The sequence below is a fragment of the Artibeus jamaicensis genome, unplaced genomic scaffold (assembly GCF_021234435.1).
Source record: "Artibeus jamaicensis isolate MK-2021 breed Jamaican fruit bat unplaced genomic scaffold, CSHL_Jam_final contig_354, whole genome shotgun sequence".
Taxonomy (NCBI): Eukaryota; Metazoa; Chordata; class Mammalia; order Chiroptera; family Phyllostomidae; genus Artibeus; species Artibeus jamaicensis.
The window spans coordinates 39,146,087-39,167,460 of record NW_026521803.1 but is presented as its reverse complement, the minus strand read 5'-3'; the positions used below and the strand labels follow the sequence as shown (position 1 = coordinate 39,167,460).

The following is a 21,374-nucleotide window of genomic DNA, read 5'->3' as shown; positions in this document are numbered from 1 at the left end:
CTCTGGCCACAAGATCCAGGGTCTAAACCCAAAATAAAGGAAAACATACATCCCCACAAAAACTTGTACGTGACCGTTCCCAGAGGCATTACTTATGAAAGCCCCAAAGTGGAAACAGCCTAAATGCCCAGCAGCTAGTGATTGGATAAATGAAATGTGGTGTATCCACCCAGTGGAATCTCATTGGTTGATTAAAAGCAACAGTGCTCCCCTGGCCGGGTAGCTCATTGGTTAGCATCTTCCCCACACACCAAGGTTGAGGCCCAGTCAGGGCACGTCGGAGAATCAACCAATGAATGCATACATAAGTGGGACAACAAATCAATGTCTTTCTCCTCCTTCCTCTAAAATAAAAAAATTTTTTGAATCAATGACTACTGGTACCTGTACAACATGGATGAGCCCTGAGTGACTGAAAGAAGGCAGACCCAGCAGGCTGCAGCCTGTGTGATTGCACTCACAGGAAATACCCAGAATAAGCAAACCTGCAGAGACAAAGGGAGGCGGCCGCCTTAGGGCTGCGAGGTAATAGATAGGGACTGCCGATGGGGACAGGATTTTGCGGGGAAGGGGGGGTGTGATGAAATGTTCTAAAATTATGGCGGGCGCTGCTCAACTCTTAAGTGTACTCAAGGCCATTTACCGTGCACTTTAAATCAGGGTGCAAATTAGATCTCAAGCTTTTTCTCTTTTCAATTTAAATCCTGCCTTAGCTAAAACAAAACAACTCTGTTCAACGACACCGAATTATCTGAGTGATTTTGGAAACGCCTTGTCCAGGTTTTCCCGTTCCTCGGAGGAGCGCCGGTTTACTCCCAGAAACTATGAAATGGAGGCCGAGGTTTCGTTTCGATGCCAGGCCTTCCAGGCACCGGCGCGGTCCGGTGGCCGCACAGCCCGAGGCCAGATCGTTCCGCACAAGCTCCTGCCGGGCAGGCGGGCCCGGGGGTTCGGCGACACTCGGGGACTCGGCGGAACCGCCCGACCGGACCGGGCCCAACGCCCCGACGTGCGGTCGGAGGGTCCGGAAACCCGCTCTCCGCGGTCCTAAGACGCGCCCGCGACGCAAACCAGCCGTGTCCCCGCGCCCACGCAGGGGCGCTCTCGGTGGCGCCGCCGGGGGCGGACTGGGGGCCCGAGGGGAGGCTGCAGGGCCCGCCGAACCGCGGGGGCGTTGAGATCGGGTCCCGCGTCCCCGCGGGTGGCGCCGCCCCGCGGCGGCCGCGCCCTCCGCCGGCTCCGCCTCTTCCCCTCGGCCACCGCCCCGCCCGGAACCCAAACACCGGCTCCTGCTGCGCGGCCGCGCGTGATCGCCTGCGCCGCCGGCCCCCAGTCCCAGGCCCCGGCCAGGCCCGCCGAGCGATGCTGCTGCTCGTGGCCACCTGCGTCGTGGCGTTCGTGCTGCTGCTGTACATGCTGTCCCCGCTCATCAGCCCCAAGCCCCTCGCGCTGCCCGGGGCGCATGTGGTGGTGAGTGGCTCCCGGTGCGCGCGCCCCAGCCGCGGCCAGCTCGGCCGCCCCGAGCCTGCCCCCTGGTCGCCGGGCCGCCACCGCCCCTTCTCCAAACGAGGGTCGCCTGCCGCCGTGCACCCCGGCACTGTCGCCGCGGAGGGCCTCGGGGACCCGTCCTGCCCTCCGCGGCGGCTGGCTCCTCCCGGCGGGAGCTCTGGGGGCTCGCGAGCCGCTCGCCAATCCCAGGCGCATCCCTGGGTGGTGGCTGTTTTTGTCCTCAGTCTTCCCGATGAGTCACCTGAGGAACAGAGAGGCTGAGAAACTTTGTCAAGGACACCGGTCGGTGACGGCGCGGGGCGATGAGGCGGGGACCAGAGTCCCAGCCACCGGGACCGGCCGAGGCGGCTCCCAGCTGGGAGATGGCTGGTGGGAGTGACATATCTGTTGCCAAAGGCATCTGGGGAGTGACTCACGGGGAAATTGGTCTGAGGCTAGTGGGCCCGGAGCCCTGGCTGGATGGAGGCGTTGGGACGCTTCTCCCCGGTCTACACTGCTCATCTGTCTCCGAGCTCAGCCTGGGGTCCCAAGGGCGGTCCTGTGCCCTCGTTTCAGAGTCAGAGAGATGAGCTCGGCCACCTGGCAGGTGCTTCAGGAATGAAGGGGATGTGCCTAGGCTTGCTTTGTTTCTTGCTGGAGGATCACGTCTTCAAAGGTCCCCTTTCTGCAGGTGTAGCCACCTGTCTTGAATGGAGCCAGAACGCCTCCCTACCTGCGCCCAGCACCTCTCTGTTGGCGGTGGCTTTGAATGCCCCCACCTCGAGGCACACTGAGGCCCGAGGTTATGAGTAAGGACAGTTCGTTACTAAGCTGGTGGCACTAATCCTCCTGGTACCTGAGGTGACACACTCGAGTGTCCCCACAAGGCTGTGATAGGACAGGACAGTTAGTCCTTCTAATGTGCTTGAAATCTGGACAAGCAAGAAAGAGGAGCAAAACGCTACAGTCACGCTGACTCCGGAAGGTGGCCCGTCCCCACACAGGACAACTTCTGCCACAAAAGCAGGGCTTTAAAAGTTGGCTTCTTTCACATGTTATGTTTGCAGAGTGTAACTTGGTAAAAGGTAATGCCAGAAGCAGTGATGAGAATTTTGAGTCAGTTGTTGATTGGGAGTTTCACTTAACCTTGACTCTGGCCTTTCCGGCCCCATCAGGCTGCACACTGCCTGGAATAGACCAGGGGGTTTCTTATTTTCGCCATCTAGTTTTCAGATGCCCTTATAAATAATTCGAGGATGACGGGGATGATTCACGTGATGTCAATACCTGCCCTCTTCGTTAACGTCATAGGAGGAATGACTGTGATCATTTTTCTTGAGATTTGTTAGGACCAGACCAGGCCATGGTAGGAGACGCAGCTGAGGTTCAGAACGGCTGTGTACGTGGTTTGTTTCTGTTATCGCCCTAACTGCTACCTTGTGGACGTGTTACAGGGTAGGTACTCATTGAAGTCAGCTGGTTTTTAAAACGCTCTTTAGTTGACTTGAGTACTGGAAAATCAAGTTCTCCTTTTTTGAAGATGGCTGGCAGCCACACTCCCTGCCTTTTGCCCTCAGTAAAAGGTGTAGGTTGTAATGAAAGAGCTGGTCCCCTTTACACAGTATTTCCAGTGAGTAGTAGGAGGCAATGACAGGGGAAGGAAGTTCATCTGTAGTGTCCCACATCTGGACTCAGTTTACCAAGGGTCAGGCAACTCCATACTTATTTACCATTTTTCTAAGCCATTATGAAAATCTGTTTGCTTGTAGCTTTCGGAATGACACAGCCCAGATTCCACATATGAGTGAAATCTTATTGTATTTGCCTTTCTCTGACTGGCTTATTTCACTGATATTTCACTGAGCATAACATCATCAAGGTCCATCTATGCTGTTGCAAATGGGAAGATTTCCTCCTTTTTTAAGGCTGAGTGATGTTCCATTGCAGATGTGCACTACAGCTTTATCCACTTGCCTATTGATGAGCGCTAGGACTAATGTATTATTAATTAGCTAGACCTAAAGGGCACCACTTTCCCTCCAGTGAACTGAGGAACGTACTGTAGATGTGCCGTGTATAGCTCAGCGCCAGGGACAGCGACAGACTGTAGCAGGGCCTGTGGATGGCACAGTCGTCCCACTCTGGGATGGAGAAGTGACAGTAGCTACAGAACTACTTTTTTTTTTTAACATCAATGTAGGGAGAGAGAAAGAGAGGGAGAGGAACATCAATGTGTGGTTGTCTCTTGCGCACCCCCTACTGGGGACCTGGCCTGCAACCCAGGCATGTGCCCTGACTAGGAATCGAACCTGTGACCCTTTGGTTCTCAGGCTGGCGCTCAACCACGGAGCCACACCAGCCAGGGCTCACCTGCTTTTTATATTGGTTTTAGAGCCCGTGATAATCATGTTAAGTACACTTCCCTCAGAAGGGTGATGCCAGGTGCTCAGGAGCCTTTTCGTATCTTTGCTTCTAGGTCACTGGAGGCTCCAGCGGCATTGGAAAGTGTATCGCCATCGAGTGCTACAAACAGGGAGCGTTCATAACTCTGGTTGCCCGCAACGAGGTGAGTCGGCCCTGTCTGTCCGAGAGGCTGCACAAAGGGCCTGGCTTGACACCCGCACTGGGAATCTGGGTGGAGGTGGCGTTCCCGAACCACTGGTTGTTTCTGCTGTTCAGGACAATGGCTTGGCTGAAGACAGATCAGCTCCACTAGTGTTTATGTAGAGCCAGCAACCTGTAGGGAGCCCGTAGAAGCTGGTGATCTCGAAACAGGAGAGGCCAAGAGGAAGTTGAGTAGCTCACCCTGCTGGAAGGAGGCGGCTCTGGAGAGCCCTCCCACCCACTGGAGGTGGGAGGTGGGAGGTGCTGGTGGAGGTGCTGATGGAGCCGATACTGAGTCCTGGAGGACGAGCTCAGGACCGGATGCAGGGAAGCCCACACGCCAGAGGAATCTCACCCCTCCCAGCAGAGTAGCAGAATAATGAGTGTTTTTCTGTGTTTAGTTTACACAAGCTCTGCCATTCTTTTTATTTGGGGTCTGTTGTTCTTTCCAAAGTTGCTTCCACATCCCTGCATTCACAGGGTCTCTGGCAGAGTCCTCTTGCTCCATGGGGTGGGGGAAGTGACCCGGGCTGTACTGTCCACTGCTGTTGTTCTGTGCTCCGACGTCTCTGCTGAATGAGGACGTGAAGGGGGGCGATGGAGGGAATGGCAACGCAGCGTGGCCTCGGTGCTTGGGGACCCCGGTGCCCCCCATGCAAAGGGAGGGCAGGAGTAGGATCACAGGCGAGCGAGGCTCTGTGGGCACGGCTGGCCATGGGGTGCAGACGTTTAAATGAGGATACCGAATTCAGCTGGGACATCCACATTTTCTTTTTCAAATCAAGAAAGGCAGAATTAGCGACCTTTATTTATACGCTGACCTCTCTCACAGTGAGTTTGTTTTGCTCTGATACCACCTCATGGGAATGGAAACACAGCTTTCATAGAGAGGCATTTTGTGAGGTCGAAACAATGCCCATACTGGGCACGAGGCAGGTGGACAGGAGGTGGGAGGCCCGGTGTTTTGGGTGCTCAGAGGCCCATGTGGGGTCCTGGGAGCGGCTGGAGGTGAAAGACCCCACGCCTCTGATATCGAGAAGTCCTTTACTTTCTCCTGTGATTTTTTTTCACTCTGATTTTGGCGAAGTCGAGTGGTGTCTGTCTTTATTAGTAGAACAGTGTTATTTTGTCCTAGACCCATTCACGTGTAGAATGCGTCTGTGTGTCTCCGGAGAATTGCCTTCCTTTTTGCGCATTTCTGCTGTCATGATGTACTTGAACTACAGCTTTCGTAGAGCAAATTAAGACACTGTAGGTTGACATTTGTCTCCTTGAAAGTGCATGAAACAAGTGAAATTGAGGCTGCTACCTGGGTAGCTTTGCTTGTCTGAAGAGCGTCTTCGAGACTAGCCAGGCCCAGATTCGCCCAGTCCATCTAGAAGGTGACTCACTTTGGGAGCAGAGGAGGAACATACTGGGCCGTCCCTTGGCATGGAATCCCATGCACTCTAATCGCATATCCATAGGGTCGTTCCTATCTTACATCAACTAAAAAATCTCAGATCAAACCATCGATTAGACCCGATAGGGTGACCATCAGCAATTAATACTGCTGATTGGGAGTCTGCAGCTCATTTATTTTCCCGTTACCTTCCCGTGCCGTGATCTTAAAGACCTGCAGTCACGAAGCCCTGACGGAACACACTCTGTAGCTTCTCCGACAGAGACTGGCCCGTTGCTGTGTGACGTAGGTGCTGGCTTCTGTGTTTCCCAGAATTCAGTGCAGACACCGACCACTGCTGTTGCTGTCCTTTCGAACAGGCCGGCAGATGCAGGGCCGGTCGCCAGAACTAACTGTTCTCTCTTGCTTTCAGGACAGGCTGCTGCGGGCAAAGAAAGAAATTGAAAAGCACTCTATTAATGATAAACAGGTAAGGCCACTGTCCTCGTGATGCCTTTTCTGTATGAATCAACATAGTCGCACAAAGGAAAAGAAGGGTGACTTCAACTCTGAATCGTTTGTTAAAAGATACAAGATTTGCCTGATTGTAATGTACCTGTGACGCTGTTTTTAAAAAGTTGAAATTGTGTGAATTGTCTGAAACTTCAGGTTATGACTAAAAACACAGACTCTGAGGCACACGGATGATCTGACAACAGACGCTTTACTAGAAAGGGAATTTATTTCGCTTTATTTAGATCCACTTTAGAGCCACACTTAAGGAAAAGGGGGCCTTTAAGAACACTTTTGGGTTATGGATTTGTCTGATAGATGAAATGTTATATATCTCTACACACATTGGTACAACACATAATTTGTTATTACACGCATCGCCCGGCTTAGAAACAGAATTGGCCAGGGCCCCGAAGCCCCTCTGCGAGCCCCCATCAGCTCTGACTGTGTGTCAGTCACCCCTAGAGGGACCCCCACCCTGATTTTTGTGTTGATCCTCTTTTTGCTTTTCTCTATTTTTGCTTTTCTCTAATTTGACCATAAATGTTTGACCTTTAATAGTGCGCTGCTTCTCTTTGAACTTAATGGCATCATTTTTATGGAACGGTTTATCGAGATATTATCTGCCTGGCATACAATTCCCGGATTTAAGGTGTGTACTATTCAATGGTTTAAGATAGTTTATCCACAGAGCTGCACAGCCATCAGTTTAAGAACTTTTGCACAGTCCCGTAAAGAAAGTGCACACCTGTTAGCAGTCACCCCCATTCTTCCCAAGCCCTCCCAGCCCCAACCGGCCACTGGTCCACTTTCTTTCTCAGTAGATTTGTATGGCATCTTTCTTTGATTCTCTCGCAACTTGATTTCTCCACCCGACACTATTTTAAAAATTCCTGTGTTGCCACATAAAGCTCACTCTCTTTTAACTGCTACATGGTATCCTGTCCTATGTATAGACTGCCTTTTGTTCGTTAGTTGTACAGTTGGTACCAGTTTAGGTTGTGTCCGGTTTTGTCGTTGGCTTTGTTTCTTGTTGTGACTGAAGCTTGGCCCTCTGTGTGCGTCGGCAAGAATGGAGGTTACCCGGAGATGGAATTGTCTGGCTGAGCGTGTAAGCATGTCTTCGGCTCCAGCAGAGTGGCTCCACTCCCTCCCGTGTGGCTGCCGGTTTCTGCCGCCCCACATCCTCGCCAACACTTGGTCTTGTCTGACTTCTGGTCGTTCCCTTTTTGATGGGCCGCACGTGGTATTTCATTGTCTCTGTTTCCCACCAGAACATAGTGGAGATCTTTCATGTTGGTAAGAATTAACCTGTCTCACTTTCTCATTCTGCTGTGGCAAACTCTCGGGTACCCCAGAGTTTATTTCATCAGTCCTCTCTTGTTGGGCGGCTGGCATTTCTGTGTTTGTGCTATTATTGCATTTCTTTGCTGCGGGTAGAAATCCTCGCCCCCTGTGTCCTTGTGTGTATCCGTGAGTTTTTCTCTGGATTCGGATATCTTCCAGCTCAGCCAGCCTCCCTGTTTTCTCCCCATTTTTTCCCCTCCTATTCATGCGACTTCTGAGGGAGAAGGAGATAGCATCTAAAACCATGGAGCCCGAGTGCTCCAGTCCTGCCTGCCACCACCAGGCGGTCTCTCTGCTCCACTCTTCATCCTTACTCCTGCCCCGTCCTCACCCGTCAGTCAGAGGCTTAGGTCCTGGGTACACCTGGGGCCAGCTCCTGACACCGCCACAACAGCGAGGGGACGTATCAGGGCTGGGTGGGCAAGAGAGAGCTTGACCTCCCGCAGGGTCCAGAAGGGACTTGTCGCACACTTAGCGTAAACAGCACCTGTGGGAGTTTTTTTCCTGGTAATATCTTAGCACTTCCTTTTTTGTGTGAAATTTCACTTGTCGGCGGTACAGTTTTTATTCACAGAAAATTATCTAACCCTGCATAAAACAGCTTGTTTAAAAAATAATTTTATAGTCCCGACTCCCAGTTTTGTAACTCTTTTAACAAGTTCAGATATGAACCGCCTGAGCTACATAATTTATGTACAGTTTATGTATTCTTTGTGTAATTTACGTATTCTTTTAAATAGCAACTTGAGATAGAAATTATATGCGATGAGCCACACCCATTTAAAGACGCGTACACTTGTGAAACCACCACCGACTTCCAGACTCAGAGCATCCCCAGCGCCCCCTAGAGCTGGCCCTCTAGGGCCAGTGTTAATACTGACCAGCAGGTCAGTATTAATCATGACAGACCCCGCACTGCACATCACATCCCCAAACTCACTCAGCTTAGACCTGGGGGGTCTGTGCCCTCTGGCCAACATGTTTTTACAGGCTGTTCCCACCTCCCCTCCTGGCCGAGGTGGGGGTGCACCTGCCTTCTCTCATTTAGATTAGTGGCACAGTGGAGCATTTTTATATTTTTTCTTACTTCCAGCCTTAGTGAGGTGTAATTGACAAATAATAATGATATGTACTTCAAGTGTCCGACATGATGATTTAATACATGTTCATATTGTAACATGATTACCGCAGTCAGTTCTGTTTAACACACCCAGCACCTCGCATAGCTGTGTGTGTGTGTGTGTGTGTGTGGCAGGAACAGTTAAGATCCACTCTCTTAGTGTATTTCATGTATACAGCAGGTCAGTATTAATCATGACAGACCCCGCACTGCACATCAGATCCCCAAACTCACTCAGCTTAGACCTGGGGGGTCTGTGCCCTCTGGCCAACATGTTTTTGGAGTTTGCTCAGAATAGTTTTCTACGAAAACAAAAATGCGGAGAAAATTCAGAGTCCACTAATTGCGTTGTCAACAGATTTGCAACAATGTAGTTGGTGTATCCAGGGTTGGACTCCTTGTCTTTTGGAAAACATTGCCCTTAATTTAAAAAAACAAACTTGAAAATCTAGTTTCGATACTTGCGTGGCTTTGATCTCTCTCTTCTCTCTCTAACAGGTGGTGCTCTGTATATCAGTCGACGTTTCCCAAGACTACAGCCAAGTAGAAAATGTCATAAAGCAAGTAAGAGGCAGGGCTCATTGGAGTGAATTTGTGTGTCTTTTGTTGTTGTTACCATTTCGCTGTGTGGTTCGAAATTGGTAAATCTTCCCAGCGGGTTTGGTGGTGTCATAGATTTTATTTATTGGCTTCGCCTTTGTACTAAGGAGTTCTTCTTTCTCTCTCTCCTTGTCCGCTCTGCTCCACTTTCCCAGGCACAGGAGAAACTGGGCCCGGTGGACATGCTGGTGAACTGCGCCGGAATGTCACTTGCAGGGAAATTTGAAGATCTTGAAGTTGGGACTTTTGAAGTAAGTAAAGATCCGGGTTTTGTTCATGAGGGTAGGCAATACAGTATGAGTAGAACCAGGCCTGGGGCGAAGGCTTCTCGAACAAAATAGATGAAAGGAGATCAGGCTGCGAGGCAGCTTTGGAAGCATGGAGGGAGGCCACGCCAGCTTTTGGACCTGATGCCCTGACTGACCAGCCTTAAGGGTTCAGATGAGTCTCTCAACCTGGGTGTCACCGGGTGTGAAATGGGAGTGGCCCCTTCTGTCTGACATGGGTGACCCTCATGAGACCCTGAGGTAGTAACTGTGAGAGGGAGCCTTGTGAGCCAAGAGATGATGGGTTTCAGTGTTAAGTGTCAGTATTTTTAACACAGAAAATTTAAAAAGTTGAGGCGCAGACTCTAAGAGCTCTGAAATCAGGATAAAAAGCGAAGGCATCGTATTCATGGTTATATTTTTAAACAGGTAAGCCATGGAACCTCTCTTAGTCATTTATTTCAGCCCATTCTTCAAAAATGGACCTCAGATTGGAAATCTTTTAAGTGCAGAACACTTTTTTTTTGACTGGCGTTGCACCAGCCCTCTTTTTCTTAATGTTCTCTTGAGCCTTCATCGTGGTATTGGGTTTTGCACTCGCTAGTCCGCGCTGTGAAACCATGCCCGCTTTACAAAAGGAACCAGCCGGAGCTGTAGTTTGCCCGCCTTGCTTCTGGTGGGCTGTGGGCAAGCACCATGGGCTCTGATCTATAGCCAAGTCCAAGTCCGGAGATTCCAGATGTAATTCGAGCAGGGTGGTGCCCTGCCTCGGGCTCAACCATCTTCTGGCTCCTTTATCAACGAGGCACAAAGATAGACAACCAGTCTGCTTTTAGCTGGGAGTAATCAAAGGGGAATTCGGAAGAGTGTGTCAGTGGCTGTGTGAAGAATCCGTGCGGTAGCAGCCATCTCAGTGTGACATGATGGCGGAGGGACCTCAGAGGTGGCTTCACAAGAATAGGGTGTGCGCGTGTGCGTGAGAGGGAGGTGACATGGAGGGACGATCCCGTGTGCCTTTGCTCAGCAGACTCTCCCTGAGGGGGTGTTGGCGGCAGAGGGGGTACAGGGTACTTGGTTGCATGGTTGTAATAAGTGAGCGCACAGTTGCAAAGCTAGGACCTCGGGAAGCAGGACCGGTCTGCTCGGGGACGGGGGTCCGGATGGTTTACATTTGTGTGTCCATGGAGGCGGGGAGGTAGCTGAGCGGGTGGATGTGTTGTGGGGCGTGTCACTGTGAGCAAGAAAAGCGGAAACTAAGCGCACAGCCTGGGGGGAGGCCTGTGGGTGGTGTCAGTGACAGGGAAGCAGTGCGAAGCAGGTGAGATGGGGGGGAGGAAAATCATAACGTGAAGCTTGTAAAACATTTAAAAAAATGCACAATTCTAATCTTTAAAAAAAAACCTCACTGTGCTCTAAAATTTCTATCTTCTGTTCACACTGTTTCCTTCCCTCCCTCCCTCCCTCCCTTCGTTGCTTGCTTCCTTCTCTCCTTCCTCCCTCCCTGCCTCCCTCTCTAATTTTAAAAATAACCAATCACAACGATCTCTTGTCCGCACACCAGCACCTTTCCGCCCCTGCAGGCGCCCATGCAACTTTTTGCTGCTCTCTGTCCCCAGTAGGCACAGCAGAACAAACGTGGACTTTGGCATCAGGCTGAACCAGTTTGACCTCTTAGGTCTAATGGTTTCTGTCCTGACCGTTTGGTGGCTGTGTCATGGATACATCCTCCTTTGTCCTCCAGCCCCAGCTCCCATCTCTGAACTGGATAGACAGCCCCCAGAGCTGTGAGGATTAAGTAACATAATGTGTACATGACCCCTGGCCCGTGTTACTTGCTTAGGAAATACCAATGTCCTGAGCCCTGCCTGGTATAGCTCAGTGGATTGAGTGCAAGCCTGCGAAGCAAAGGGGCTCAGGTTCAATTCCCAGTCAGGGCACATGCCTGGGTTGCGGGTCAGGTCCCCAGTAGGGAGCATGCAAGAGGCAACCACACATTGATGTTTTTCACCCTCTTTTTCTCCTTCCCTTCCTCTTTCTCTAAAAATAAAATAAATAAAATCTTTTAAAAAATACGTCCTTCCCCTGGTAATCACTCAACCCACAAATACTTGTGAAAGTCTCTCCTGAGTCCAGAGTTCTGGGTCCGGAGGGAGGTGGTGAGCAAGAGAATAAAGTCTTGGCCCCGGTGAGCAGGGCAGGGCCCACAGGAGCAAACAGATAACAGCGTGATTGCAGACTGGGGTACGTGGTATAGGGAAAGTAAAAGGGGCCGAGGGGCCCGGTCAGGTGGTGTGGAGGGAGACCCAGCCTGGGGGCTCTGAGACCTGGAGGAGGGGGGTGTCCCAGAGAAGAGCCTCTGAGGTCGCCCAGAGAAGGGTGACCTCAGATGGAAGAGCCTGCAGCTGCGTGGCTGCAGGTGGGAGGGGCTCCCCACACCCCAGGAGCCCTGAGCAGGCCCACGGGGCTGCAGCATCCCTGCAGGTGGGTGGAGCAGACACACAGCTGGGTCTGCTGGGGCCTGGAGGGCCACCCAGAGCAGGATGGAGTTCAGTCTCAGGCCTCTCAAGAGGTGTAAGCTGGGCAAGGCAGTCGGGCCCTCCTGCTGTGTCCTGGAGACTTTTAGGAGCTCTTGGGGTCTTTGAGGGAAGGAGTGACGTTGGGAAGTGGATGGAGGTAGAGTATTGGGCAACCAAGAAGTGGGGGACAGGTCAGCACAGGGGGCTCAAGCAGCTGATAGGAGGTGTTGGAAGAGGCCCCGCCCACAGTGAGAACTAGCCTAAAAAGGAAGGACCGTTATCCCCAAGCTTGGGGCCTCTATTCCAGCGACAGGGCCCGACACAGGGAGACCCTCTCTGCCCATCTTCCTCTGGCTGCCCCCGTGGAGGCCTCAGGGGACCGGCACCCCCCAAGGCCCCTCTCCCCTCTGGGGTGCAGCCACTTGCTCTGTTTGGCCAAGTCCAGGGGTCCTCAGGGAGCCCTGTTGGAACGTACCTCTGATGCATTTTTCTGAAGCTAAGAGTTCATTTTTATGCAAAATAAATTCTGTTGCAGTTCCTCTTGTTTGCTTCTTGTTCTCAGTCTTCATCTTACTGGAGTTCACGTGCCCATAAAGTGCCTTGCCCAAGTCCTCACTGCACATTGTGGGCTGGGCTGGGGGACAGTGAGGGGGAAGTACGCGTGGCCCGTGCAAGCCCGCAGGCAGCTGACGCCCAGAAACCTGCTCCTGGTGTCGCTGGACTCTGCCCTGGGTGCCTTTTGCCCTTGCCAAGGTGGCTCCGTGTTTGCTCACTGCAGTAAACCCTAGTCATGATGAGCACAGCGCTGGGCAGGGTCCCGTGAGGCCTTCCTGTGAATCACAAACCTGGAGGTGAACTTGGGGACCTCTCCCTCACTTCCTTCCCTTCATTGTCCCTTTCGATGCCTTTCTTTACGGTGTCTTGAAGCTGTCTTGTTTTTTCTACCTGTGGACATTGAGTTAATTTATATATTTAAAAATGTTTTTATTTATTTATCTTTAGAGGGGACGGGAAGGAGAGAGGGAGAGAAATATTAGCTATCAGTATATGGTTGCCTTTTGTGCATCCCCTGCTGGGAACTGGCCTGCAACCCAGGCATGTGCCCTGACTGGGAATCAAACCGCGATCCTTTGGTTCGCAGGCCTGTGCTCAGTCCACTGAGCTACACCAGCCAGGGCTAATTTACGTTTTTGATCGGGGCTGTGTTGACTGTAGATCCACTCAGGGAGAGTTGACATCTTAACAATATTGTTTTCGAACCCATGGACACAGTCTAGACCTCCACTTGGTCAGGTTTTCCTTTGTCTCAGTGAGGTTTCGTAGTTTTCAGCGTGACGGTCTTGCACGTCGCTTTTCAGTATTTCATACTTTTTGATGCTGGAATAAATTTTATCTTTAAAATTCCAGTTTCTGAGTGTTCATTGCTCCTATAGTGAAGTACAATTGACCTTTGGATATTGATCTTGCAGCCTAGCTAAACTCAATTATAATTCCAGTGTTCATTGGATTTTTGACTCTGAAGGTCACGTCCCCTGTGACAGTTTTGCTGGTAATGTCGTCTTCGGGACAGCCTTGTTGCTCTGCTGGGACTTTGGGCACAGTTTTGGGTGGAAGAGTTGAGAACGGGCTTTCCTGTCTTATCCCTGATCTGAGGGAGAAAACACTCCGCTTTGGCCATTTAAGTGCCGGTCGCTGTGGTTTTGTTTTTGTGGTTTTGGTAAAAGCCGTTTGTCAGGCAGAAGAAATCCCTTTCTATTTCTAGTTCGCCGAGAGTGTTTTTAAAGTAAGGAATGGATGTTAAATTTTGTCAAGTGCTTTTTTTGCATCTACGGGGGTGATCAGACATTAATTTTCACATGTTAAACCAACCTTGCATTTCTGGGACGCCTTCAAAAATCCGCGCGCATATAGATAATTGTACTTCTGGCTGAACACTGAACTGGATTTTAGATATTTATACTTGGTTACACTGTCTTATTTCTATGTTCTTGAGGGATATTTTCCTTTCTCATGATGTTACTTTCTGGTTTTGGAATAAGGGGTAATGCCAGCCTTGTGGAATGAGTAGGGGAGTATTCTCTAGTTTTCTGGAGGAGTTTGTAGAGAATCAGTATTGTTCTTTCTTAAATGTTGGGCAGAATTCTTTGTGGGGCGGTTTATGCCTTTAATTCTGTTTCTTTAATAAACAGATGGCTCCGTGGGTAGGTTCTTTTTGCGTGGCTGTTGGCCCCTGTGTCTTTCAGGGAACTTGTCTGTGTCATCTAAGCCGTTGAATGTAGTGTCACCGTGTTCCATTGTCGTCCTTCTCATGTCCATCCAGTTTGCAGTGTCCCTGCTCTCGCTCTAGAGAGTCCTCTCCGTTCCCCGACCAGGACGACTGGACGTCTATCAAGTTTACTGACTTTTCTCAAAAACCAGCTTTCGGTTTATGACTTTTCTCTTTTCCTGTTTTCCATTTCATTTATTTCCTCTATTATTTTCATTATCTCCTTTTTTCTGTTTGCTTTTGTTTTAATTTGCTCTTTTTATAGTTTCTTTAGGTGGAAGCTGAAATCATTGATTTGGGACCTTTTACCTTTTCTGTCCTGCTTTCCCAGCAGAAAGTGTTTTCACTGGCATTCAGTTAAAATATTTTGTAATTTTCCTCGTCATTTCTGCATTGCCACTTGGCTTATTTAAAAGCGTGTTATTTAGTTTCCAAATATTTGAGTGTTTTTCAGAAATCTCTCTCTCTCTCAATTGATTTCCAATTTCATTCCATTGAGGTCAGTGAACATAGTTTGTACGACTTGAATCCTTTCATATCTATCGAGACTCAGCTTAGGGCCCAGAATGTAGTCTACCCGGCAGCCATTCCGTGTGCACCCGAAAAGCGCACGGGTGACATTGTTCAAATGTTCTGTGTCCTTCCCGATGTTGTGCCAACTTGTTCTGCCAACTGTTGAAGAAGAGGCACTGAAATCTCCAATTATAATGGTGAACTTGCCTATCTGACTGTTTTTTTTTTTGAGCAGATTCTTGGTCCATACTCTTGTCTTTCAGCCCCGTGTGCCCCTCCCCGCCCCCGCCCCACTGCTCCTGCCCCCACCCCCCAGGAGGGCCTGGAGCCTTCTGGGGTTCTGTGCCTCATGCTTTTTAGCTTCTCCCCTCCTTGCTCGGCATTCGGCTCTCTGCTGAGCTAGTTATCTGCCACCTGTGCTTCTGTTCTTCAACTTTCAAACCATTACTGCTGGTATTTTCTTTCCTATTCTTTAAAAATGTACATATGTTTTCCACGGAAGTTGTAGTGGAGGTTTCTGAGGGGGCCGAGGGCGTCCCTGGGATGCGGTCTGCCACCGTGTTTCCAAATGCCATTTTAGAGGATTGTCGTTATTGAAACAGCGTAACGATATTAAAAGGTATTTGGGGAGGGGGCAGTGGGAATCCCAGCATCCTAACATAGTCATGTAGAATTTTCTGCTTCCTTGGTTTCAAGCCTGCACACGTGTGCTTTTATTTCATATTTGAAACAGTTACAGTCACAGTGTAAATTCATCATCTGCCCTCTACTTTTTTTAAACTTACAGAATAAAGATGCCCCCCCCCAGTGTTTCTGGTCATTGTTTCAACATAAAAGTGATCTAACATTCTATTGAATTAACATGTCACGATGGACTCAAAGTTCCCCCAATGAAATGTTTGGTTTCACATGGCGATCGATCTGATATTTTTACAAGACTTTTAACGTAAAAACACTTCAATGCACGTCATCTTAGAGATTTTCGAGTGAAAATGTAAGATTTTTAAGAGTTCCCAGGGTGAGGAGAAAGTATACTGTAGGTACTTAGGTAGGATCTTACCCGTTTAATATAAAAGCCAACATTTACTGAGAACTGACTCCGGGCCAGCACCCGACCTGGGTTCCCTCTCTAACCCTTGCGGCAGCCCTGTGAGAGAATATCGTTATGAGGACCCTGTTTTCAGCTACACGGGGCTTTCTTGTGTATCATCAGAAAGGTAGTAAAGGGTAGAGCCGAGGCTTCAGACCTCAGCCCAGGCTCTCAGGCACTGTCTGGTCTCTCTCTGGTCTTTCTGGACCTCAGAACTAAAGGGCTGGACCTGTTTGGAAGCTCATTTCTAACACTGCCTGTCCAACGGTATTACCTGTGAGGAGAAAACGCGTTTTGACCCATTTTCAGCAAAGACAGAACTGTGGTCATTGTGAGAATGCAAGACCAGATCAAAACAGACTTCAGATAACAGATCCTGAGCATCATGGCTCGGTTATGGGGTCGTTTTCTCATTTGTTCATTCATTCCTTCACTCATTCATTCATTCATTCATTCATTCATGGGGTCCACCTATCTCCCACCTGGAGAGCAGACCACATGGCTGGGAGTGTGTGCAGCCTTGTGGCTTTGACCTTCCCCGTGGCCTTTCTGTTCCCTGCAGAAACTAATGAGCGTGAACTACCTGGGCAGCGTGTACGCCAGCCGAGCCGTCATCACCACCATGAAGGAGCGCCGGGTGGGCAGGATCGTCTTTCTGTCCTCCCAGGCGGGACAGGTGGGACTTTTTGGCTTCACTGCCTACTCTCCATCCAAGTTTGCCATCAAGGGCTTGGCAGAAGCGCTGCAGATGGAGGTAAGCGCTGTCCGCGGTTTTATACTTCTTCCCATCAGCTCAGCAAGCGTTCCCCTTCCACTGGTGGCTCCTTTACACACGTCGTTCTGTTGAATTACGGATTTGTAAACTTGACGTTCGTGAAAGAGCACTGGCTCTGTGCCCGCATCTTGTGATTAAAATGTTAACATTTTTATTGTATAAAATGATTGTAGTTGTGACAAGCAAAATGGCTGTGAGGTTTTTGGTTGCTTAATTGAATACACAAAGTACTGCTAAGGTCTTCATTACATCATTGGTCTAATACTGTGTGAGCATGTATAATAAGGTTAACCAGATATTTCATTATCTAACGGTGTTCCTTGAACAAAGAGACCCGTCCTTATAACTGGCTAATACAATTAGCATGTGTTTGAGGGGAGAGTCGAAGCTGTCTAGCTGTGAGCTTTCAGACAAATCATTGAACTTGCTCTCAGTTTACTTATCTACAAAATGGGAGGGTTGGACTAAAAATAATCCTTCAGCGTCTGAAAGAAATATTGATAAGAGTGATGCCTTTTTATTTTCACAGTTCATAGAACCTTCTGTGGCAGAGGGGGAGGTCAGGATTAGTGTCAGAGCAAGGGCCTGTCCTGATGCCACAGCCTTGGACCTCCGCTACGTGGAGTAGGCTTCCGCAGTTCTGTCACCTGGGAGTGCTTAGAGACCCTCAGGCAGACCTGGCCAAAGTGGCGCACTGAAAAGGCAAGGCAAGATTGTACGGCTGTAACAGCTGCAGAAATAACACTGCAGCGTGATGTTAGAGACCCGGAAGAGAATTCACCGTGGCCTGCCCTCTTACAGTAACTGTGTGATTTGAGGATCCTATTTAACAACTTAGATCGGGGGTTGGGACATAATTTCTCTGTCATGGTCCAGATAGTGATATTGTAGCCTTTGAGAGCTCGGTGGTTTCTGTCATAACTACTCAAGCCTCTTGTGAGGCTCCTGAGAGCCTCCTGCTCTCCTGCAGGAGAACAGCTATGTGCAAAATGTAAATGAATGGTTGTGGCTGGGTACCAATAAAACTTTATTGATAAAAACAGGTAAAGGGCCTGGTTTGGCCTGCAGACATATCTTGCTGACCCCTGATTTAGAAAATCCCTAGAAGATGGTGTGGCGCAGGGGATTGAGCATAGGCTGCGAAGCCAATGGTCACAGGTTCAATTCCCAGTCAGGGCATGTGCCAGGGTTGGGGGCCAGGTCCCCAGTGGGGGGCCACATGAGAGGCAACCACACATTGATTTTTCTCTCCCTCTCTTTCTCCCTCCCTTCCCCTATCTAAAAAATAAAAATCTTAAAAAAAAAAGAAAGAAAGAAAATCCCTAGAAGAGCCCTTGGTGGTAAGTGACATGGACCCGCCTTGCCTAGATAGCGAATGAGCGTTGCTCTTGGGTGAGCCGTCCGGTCAGTGACAGAGTCCTGAGCTGCCACCGAGGGACCAATACACTGTGCCATTCTCTTCAAAGGAACCAGCCCCAAATCTCACGTTCATCAACTTGCTTAATGCTGTAATCAGTAATTGGCCATCGATTAGCCAAGAGGACACATACAACTGGGACATCTCAAACAAGAGTGCCAGTATTTCTTTTGCAGTTTTCCCATTGAGAAGTCTCTTTGTGAACAACCATTATATTTTTATAACCATTTTTTCTGAAATCCCTGAGGCAGACAATGTTATGCCACCTTATAGATCAGAAAGCTGAGTTTTCAAGTTCATAGAGTTGCTCAAAGTCACATGGTGACTTTGTGACCAAAATAGTGACAAAGCCCCAGCCTTGGGGCTCCGTCCTCGCCTCTGTCCTCCAGCAGACCAGCAGAGAACCGTCTGTAATTCAGGTCAGAAGTGGCCTCACTCATCTGGCTGGTTGCCTTAGCCCTTGACTTTGGTCTTAGAAACCGAGTAGGGGAAGTGGTGTTTTGGAAGTGACACATGTGCCCATAAGGGCTTTTTGTCACTATGTCTTGTCTTGCAAGCCACCTCAGGATTCAGTAATGTAGGGCAAAGCATATAATGCCTGTAACACGGGTGGCCTGGTTTTGCTTAAGACAGAAGGGAGGTGTTAGTGAAGAAGAGGGAAAAGAATGTGAGTGGCTGTTGTGGAGTCTCTGCAGCCCCTTTGTGACCAGTGTGAGCAGTGCAGCTAGCTGGCCTGGACCTGCCAGTCTCAACTTCCCTCTGTATTTGGACTCTATTCAAAATGTCCTCATAGGCGCAAAAAAATAAAATAAACCTATATTGTGAAGAATAGTTTTTTGGGGGGAATTAATTATTTAATTAATTAATTTAATTAATTATTTAATAAAATAATCCAAATCTAGTTTGTTCATAATAGAACTTGCATCAAAACAAATATTTCCCTACAAACATCTGCTGTTGTGTTTTTGAAATCTGGATAATTGAGGCTCTTTGGCCAGGGTGGAAGGTTTTCAATGAATGAACAGACTTAATAGAATTGCTCAAATGCTAACTGCTTTTGATAGTCCTTTTTGCTTTAACTCTTAAGTTTTGCTGTCCACCCCTCCACCCTTCCTCTTGCCCCAAAACTAAAGTCAGACCCTAGAGGTGTAGTACGTACAAGTAATTTGGAAAGAATGCTTTGTTGCATTTGTTTGTCTTCTAAAAAGTCGGTCTTTTAGGTACAAATACATCAGTTAAAGATTTTAAAAGTTAACTTTCGGGAAAAGCAGAGACCGAGTAAAAGAAAACCTTGTCAGGATCCTGCTCGCCCCCTCGGGCTCCATCTCTTCCCACGTGGCCTAAAAGTCCGCGATTTCTGCACGGCAGCGCTTCCGACCTTCTCTGCAGCCCCCGTGTCTCTGTTGGGGTGGAATTAGGAATAACACACCTTAGGCGGGAGTATCCTGACAATAAATCAGTTCCGGAGCAGGTGGTTGTCTTTCTGTGGAGGGGAGAACAGGAAGCACAGGGTAGGAGAGAGCAGAAGGAGAAGCAGGCAGTGGCCGGGTGAGCAGGGAACCAGCTGGCGGAGTCCTGGCTGTAAATTCTTAGGACAGGTGGTGATTTCTGGAGTCAGCAGTGACGTAGCACAGACAAGCGAAGCCAAAATAACCTCATTTCCTTTTCTGCTGGGGTTGCGGGATTGGTCGATGAAAGGAAAGTATAGATATAGTTTAATGGATTTAGATTTTAGCACATTATCTGACCAAGAATTTCAGGAGATTGTAAGCTCCATGAGAGCAGGGGTTCTTCTGTCTGTCTGCTCACATCCGTATGCTTTCTTCTTAGAACAGTGCCAACAACACATAGCCATTATTCGGGAAGTGTTTGTTGGATGAGTGAATGGATTGGTTGGCTTACGAGCCACTGGGAGGAACCCAGGCAGAGGTTGAGAGAGTCATTTGGCTTCCTGATTACAGGCAGGATACCGCATCCCAGAAGGGGTTGGCTGGGTCTCTCCCAGTCCTGACCGTCTGTGCCCACGCCAGGAGAAAGCTGTTCTGAAACCCTGTTTTGCTTATTTGGAAGCTCAGCAAAAACCCTGAGTTTGAGAAACTTGAGAAACTCTGCTTTGAAATGCTGTCTTCCGCTGGTGATGGGCCGCAGTCCTTACTGTTGGGCAGCATGTCCGAGCTGCCAGCCTCCGGCTTTACAGGGTCTGATGGCCACTTGTTGGCTTCCCTTGATTAAATTTCCTCATGGAGATGAGCCCTGGCTTGAGTGGATTGAGAGTGGCCTGCGAACCGAAAGGTCGCTGGTTCGATGCCCAGTCAGGTCACGTGCCTGGCTTGTCGGCCAGGTCCCCAGTTGGGAGCATGTGAGAGGCAACCGATAGATGTAGCTCTCACACACTGATGTTTCTCTTCCTCTCTTTCTCCCTCCCTTTCCCTCTCTCTACAAAAAAGTAAATAAATAAAATCTAAAAAAATAATGATTGAGGTGACATTGGCTAGTAAAATTACATAGGTTTCAAGTGTACAGTTCTGTGATACATCATCTGTATATTGCATTGTGCGTCTCCACCCAAAGTCAACTCTTCTTCCATCACCGTGTATTTGAGCCCCCTTACCCTTTACTACCCCCACCCCTTCCCTCTGGTGACCACCGTACTGTCGTCTGGGTGAGTTTTTGCTTGTCTTGTTCGGGTTGCTTTCAGTTTTATATCCTGCATTCGAGTTCTCTGGTCTGTGCACAAGGTCATGGGAGACGGTTTTTAAAGTCGCTCCCTCAGAAACAAGCGGAAGAGAACCTGCTTGCTCATCAGCCTCCCCGCCTGGCCCAAATCCAGAGCCATGTGTGGGCATAGCTGGGCTCTGAGGCTGCGCGCCTGGTCAGTGCCCAGGGAGCTCCCACGCCCTGGGTGCCCTGGGCGTCCTGGGGCCCCACCGACACAGGCGTCCCCTCTGCTCTTTCATGGCCCTGGTGGCTGCCAGGGGACCTGCGGTCTGCACGGTCCTCTGGGGCCTTATGGCTCCTCCCATGGGCTGCAGAACCGGGCTCTGTGGAGGGACCCAGGGAGAAAGGGCTCTGTGATGGGAAGGGACCCTGGGAGGTGCTCCAAGGCTGCTGCCCCGGGCGGTCCTGCTGTGTTTGTTCAGCCTTTGTAAGACCCACAGTGGCCAGACCTACCACCTGCTGCCTGTCCACTTCCAAGTCAGAGAAAGTCACGGCAGGGGTTTGGACGGGGTGAACCACCACCAGGAGAGTCGCTAAGAATCTGGGTTGAGCAAGGCTTTGGGAAGGGTATGTCCCATCAGACCATCAGGGGAAGCTTCTGGAAGTGGTGAGGGCCTGTGTTTGAGGGGGAAGTTTGGAGGCATGGCAGTGAGGTAAGAGTGCCTAAGAAGGTGCTCTTCCACACCGCTCGAGGGGCCAGGTGAGTCCCAGGTGGGAGGGAGCTGTGAGGAGCCCCCGGACAGTGTTTCTGTATGTAAAT

The 21,374-nt window shown here is 49.7% G+C and overlaps 1 protein-coding gene across 1 annotated transcript in view; it reads left to right on the top strand.

Annotated features, from left to right (window-relative positions):
• Positions 1-1,246: 1,246 nt before the first annotated feature.
• Positions 1,247-21,374, top strand: part of KDSR (3-ketodihydrosphingosine reductase) — a 32,851-nt gene continuing 12,723 nt past the window's right edge. Inside the window, exons 1-6 of the mRNA XM_037156402.2 lie at positions 1,247-1,470; positions 3,965-4,054; positions 5,907-5,963; positions 8,952-9,017; positions 9,209-9,304; positions 16,267-16,458. Coding sequence (XP_037012297.1) covers positions 1,363-1,470; positions 3,965-4,054; positions 5,907-5,963; positions 8,952-9,017; positions 9,209-9,304; positions 16,267-16,458 — 609 coding nt within the window. The 5' untranslated portion in view covers positions 1,247-1,362. The remainder of the gene's footprint in view (positions 1,471-3,964; positions 4,055-5,906; positions 5,964-8,951; positions 9,018-9,208; positions 9,305-16,266; positions 16,459-21,374) is intronic.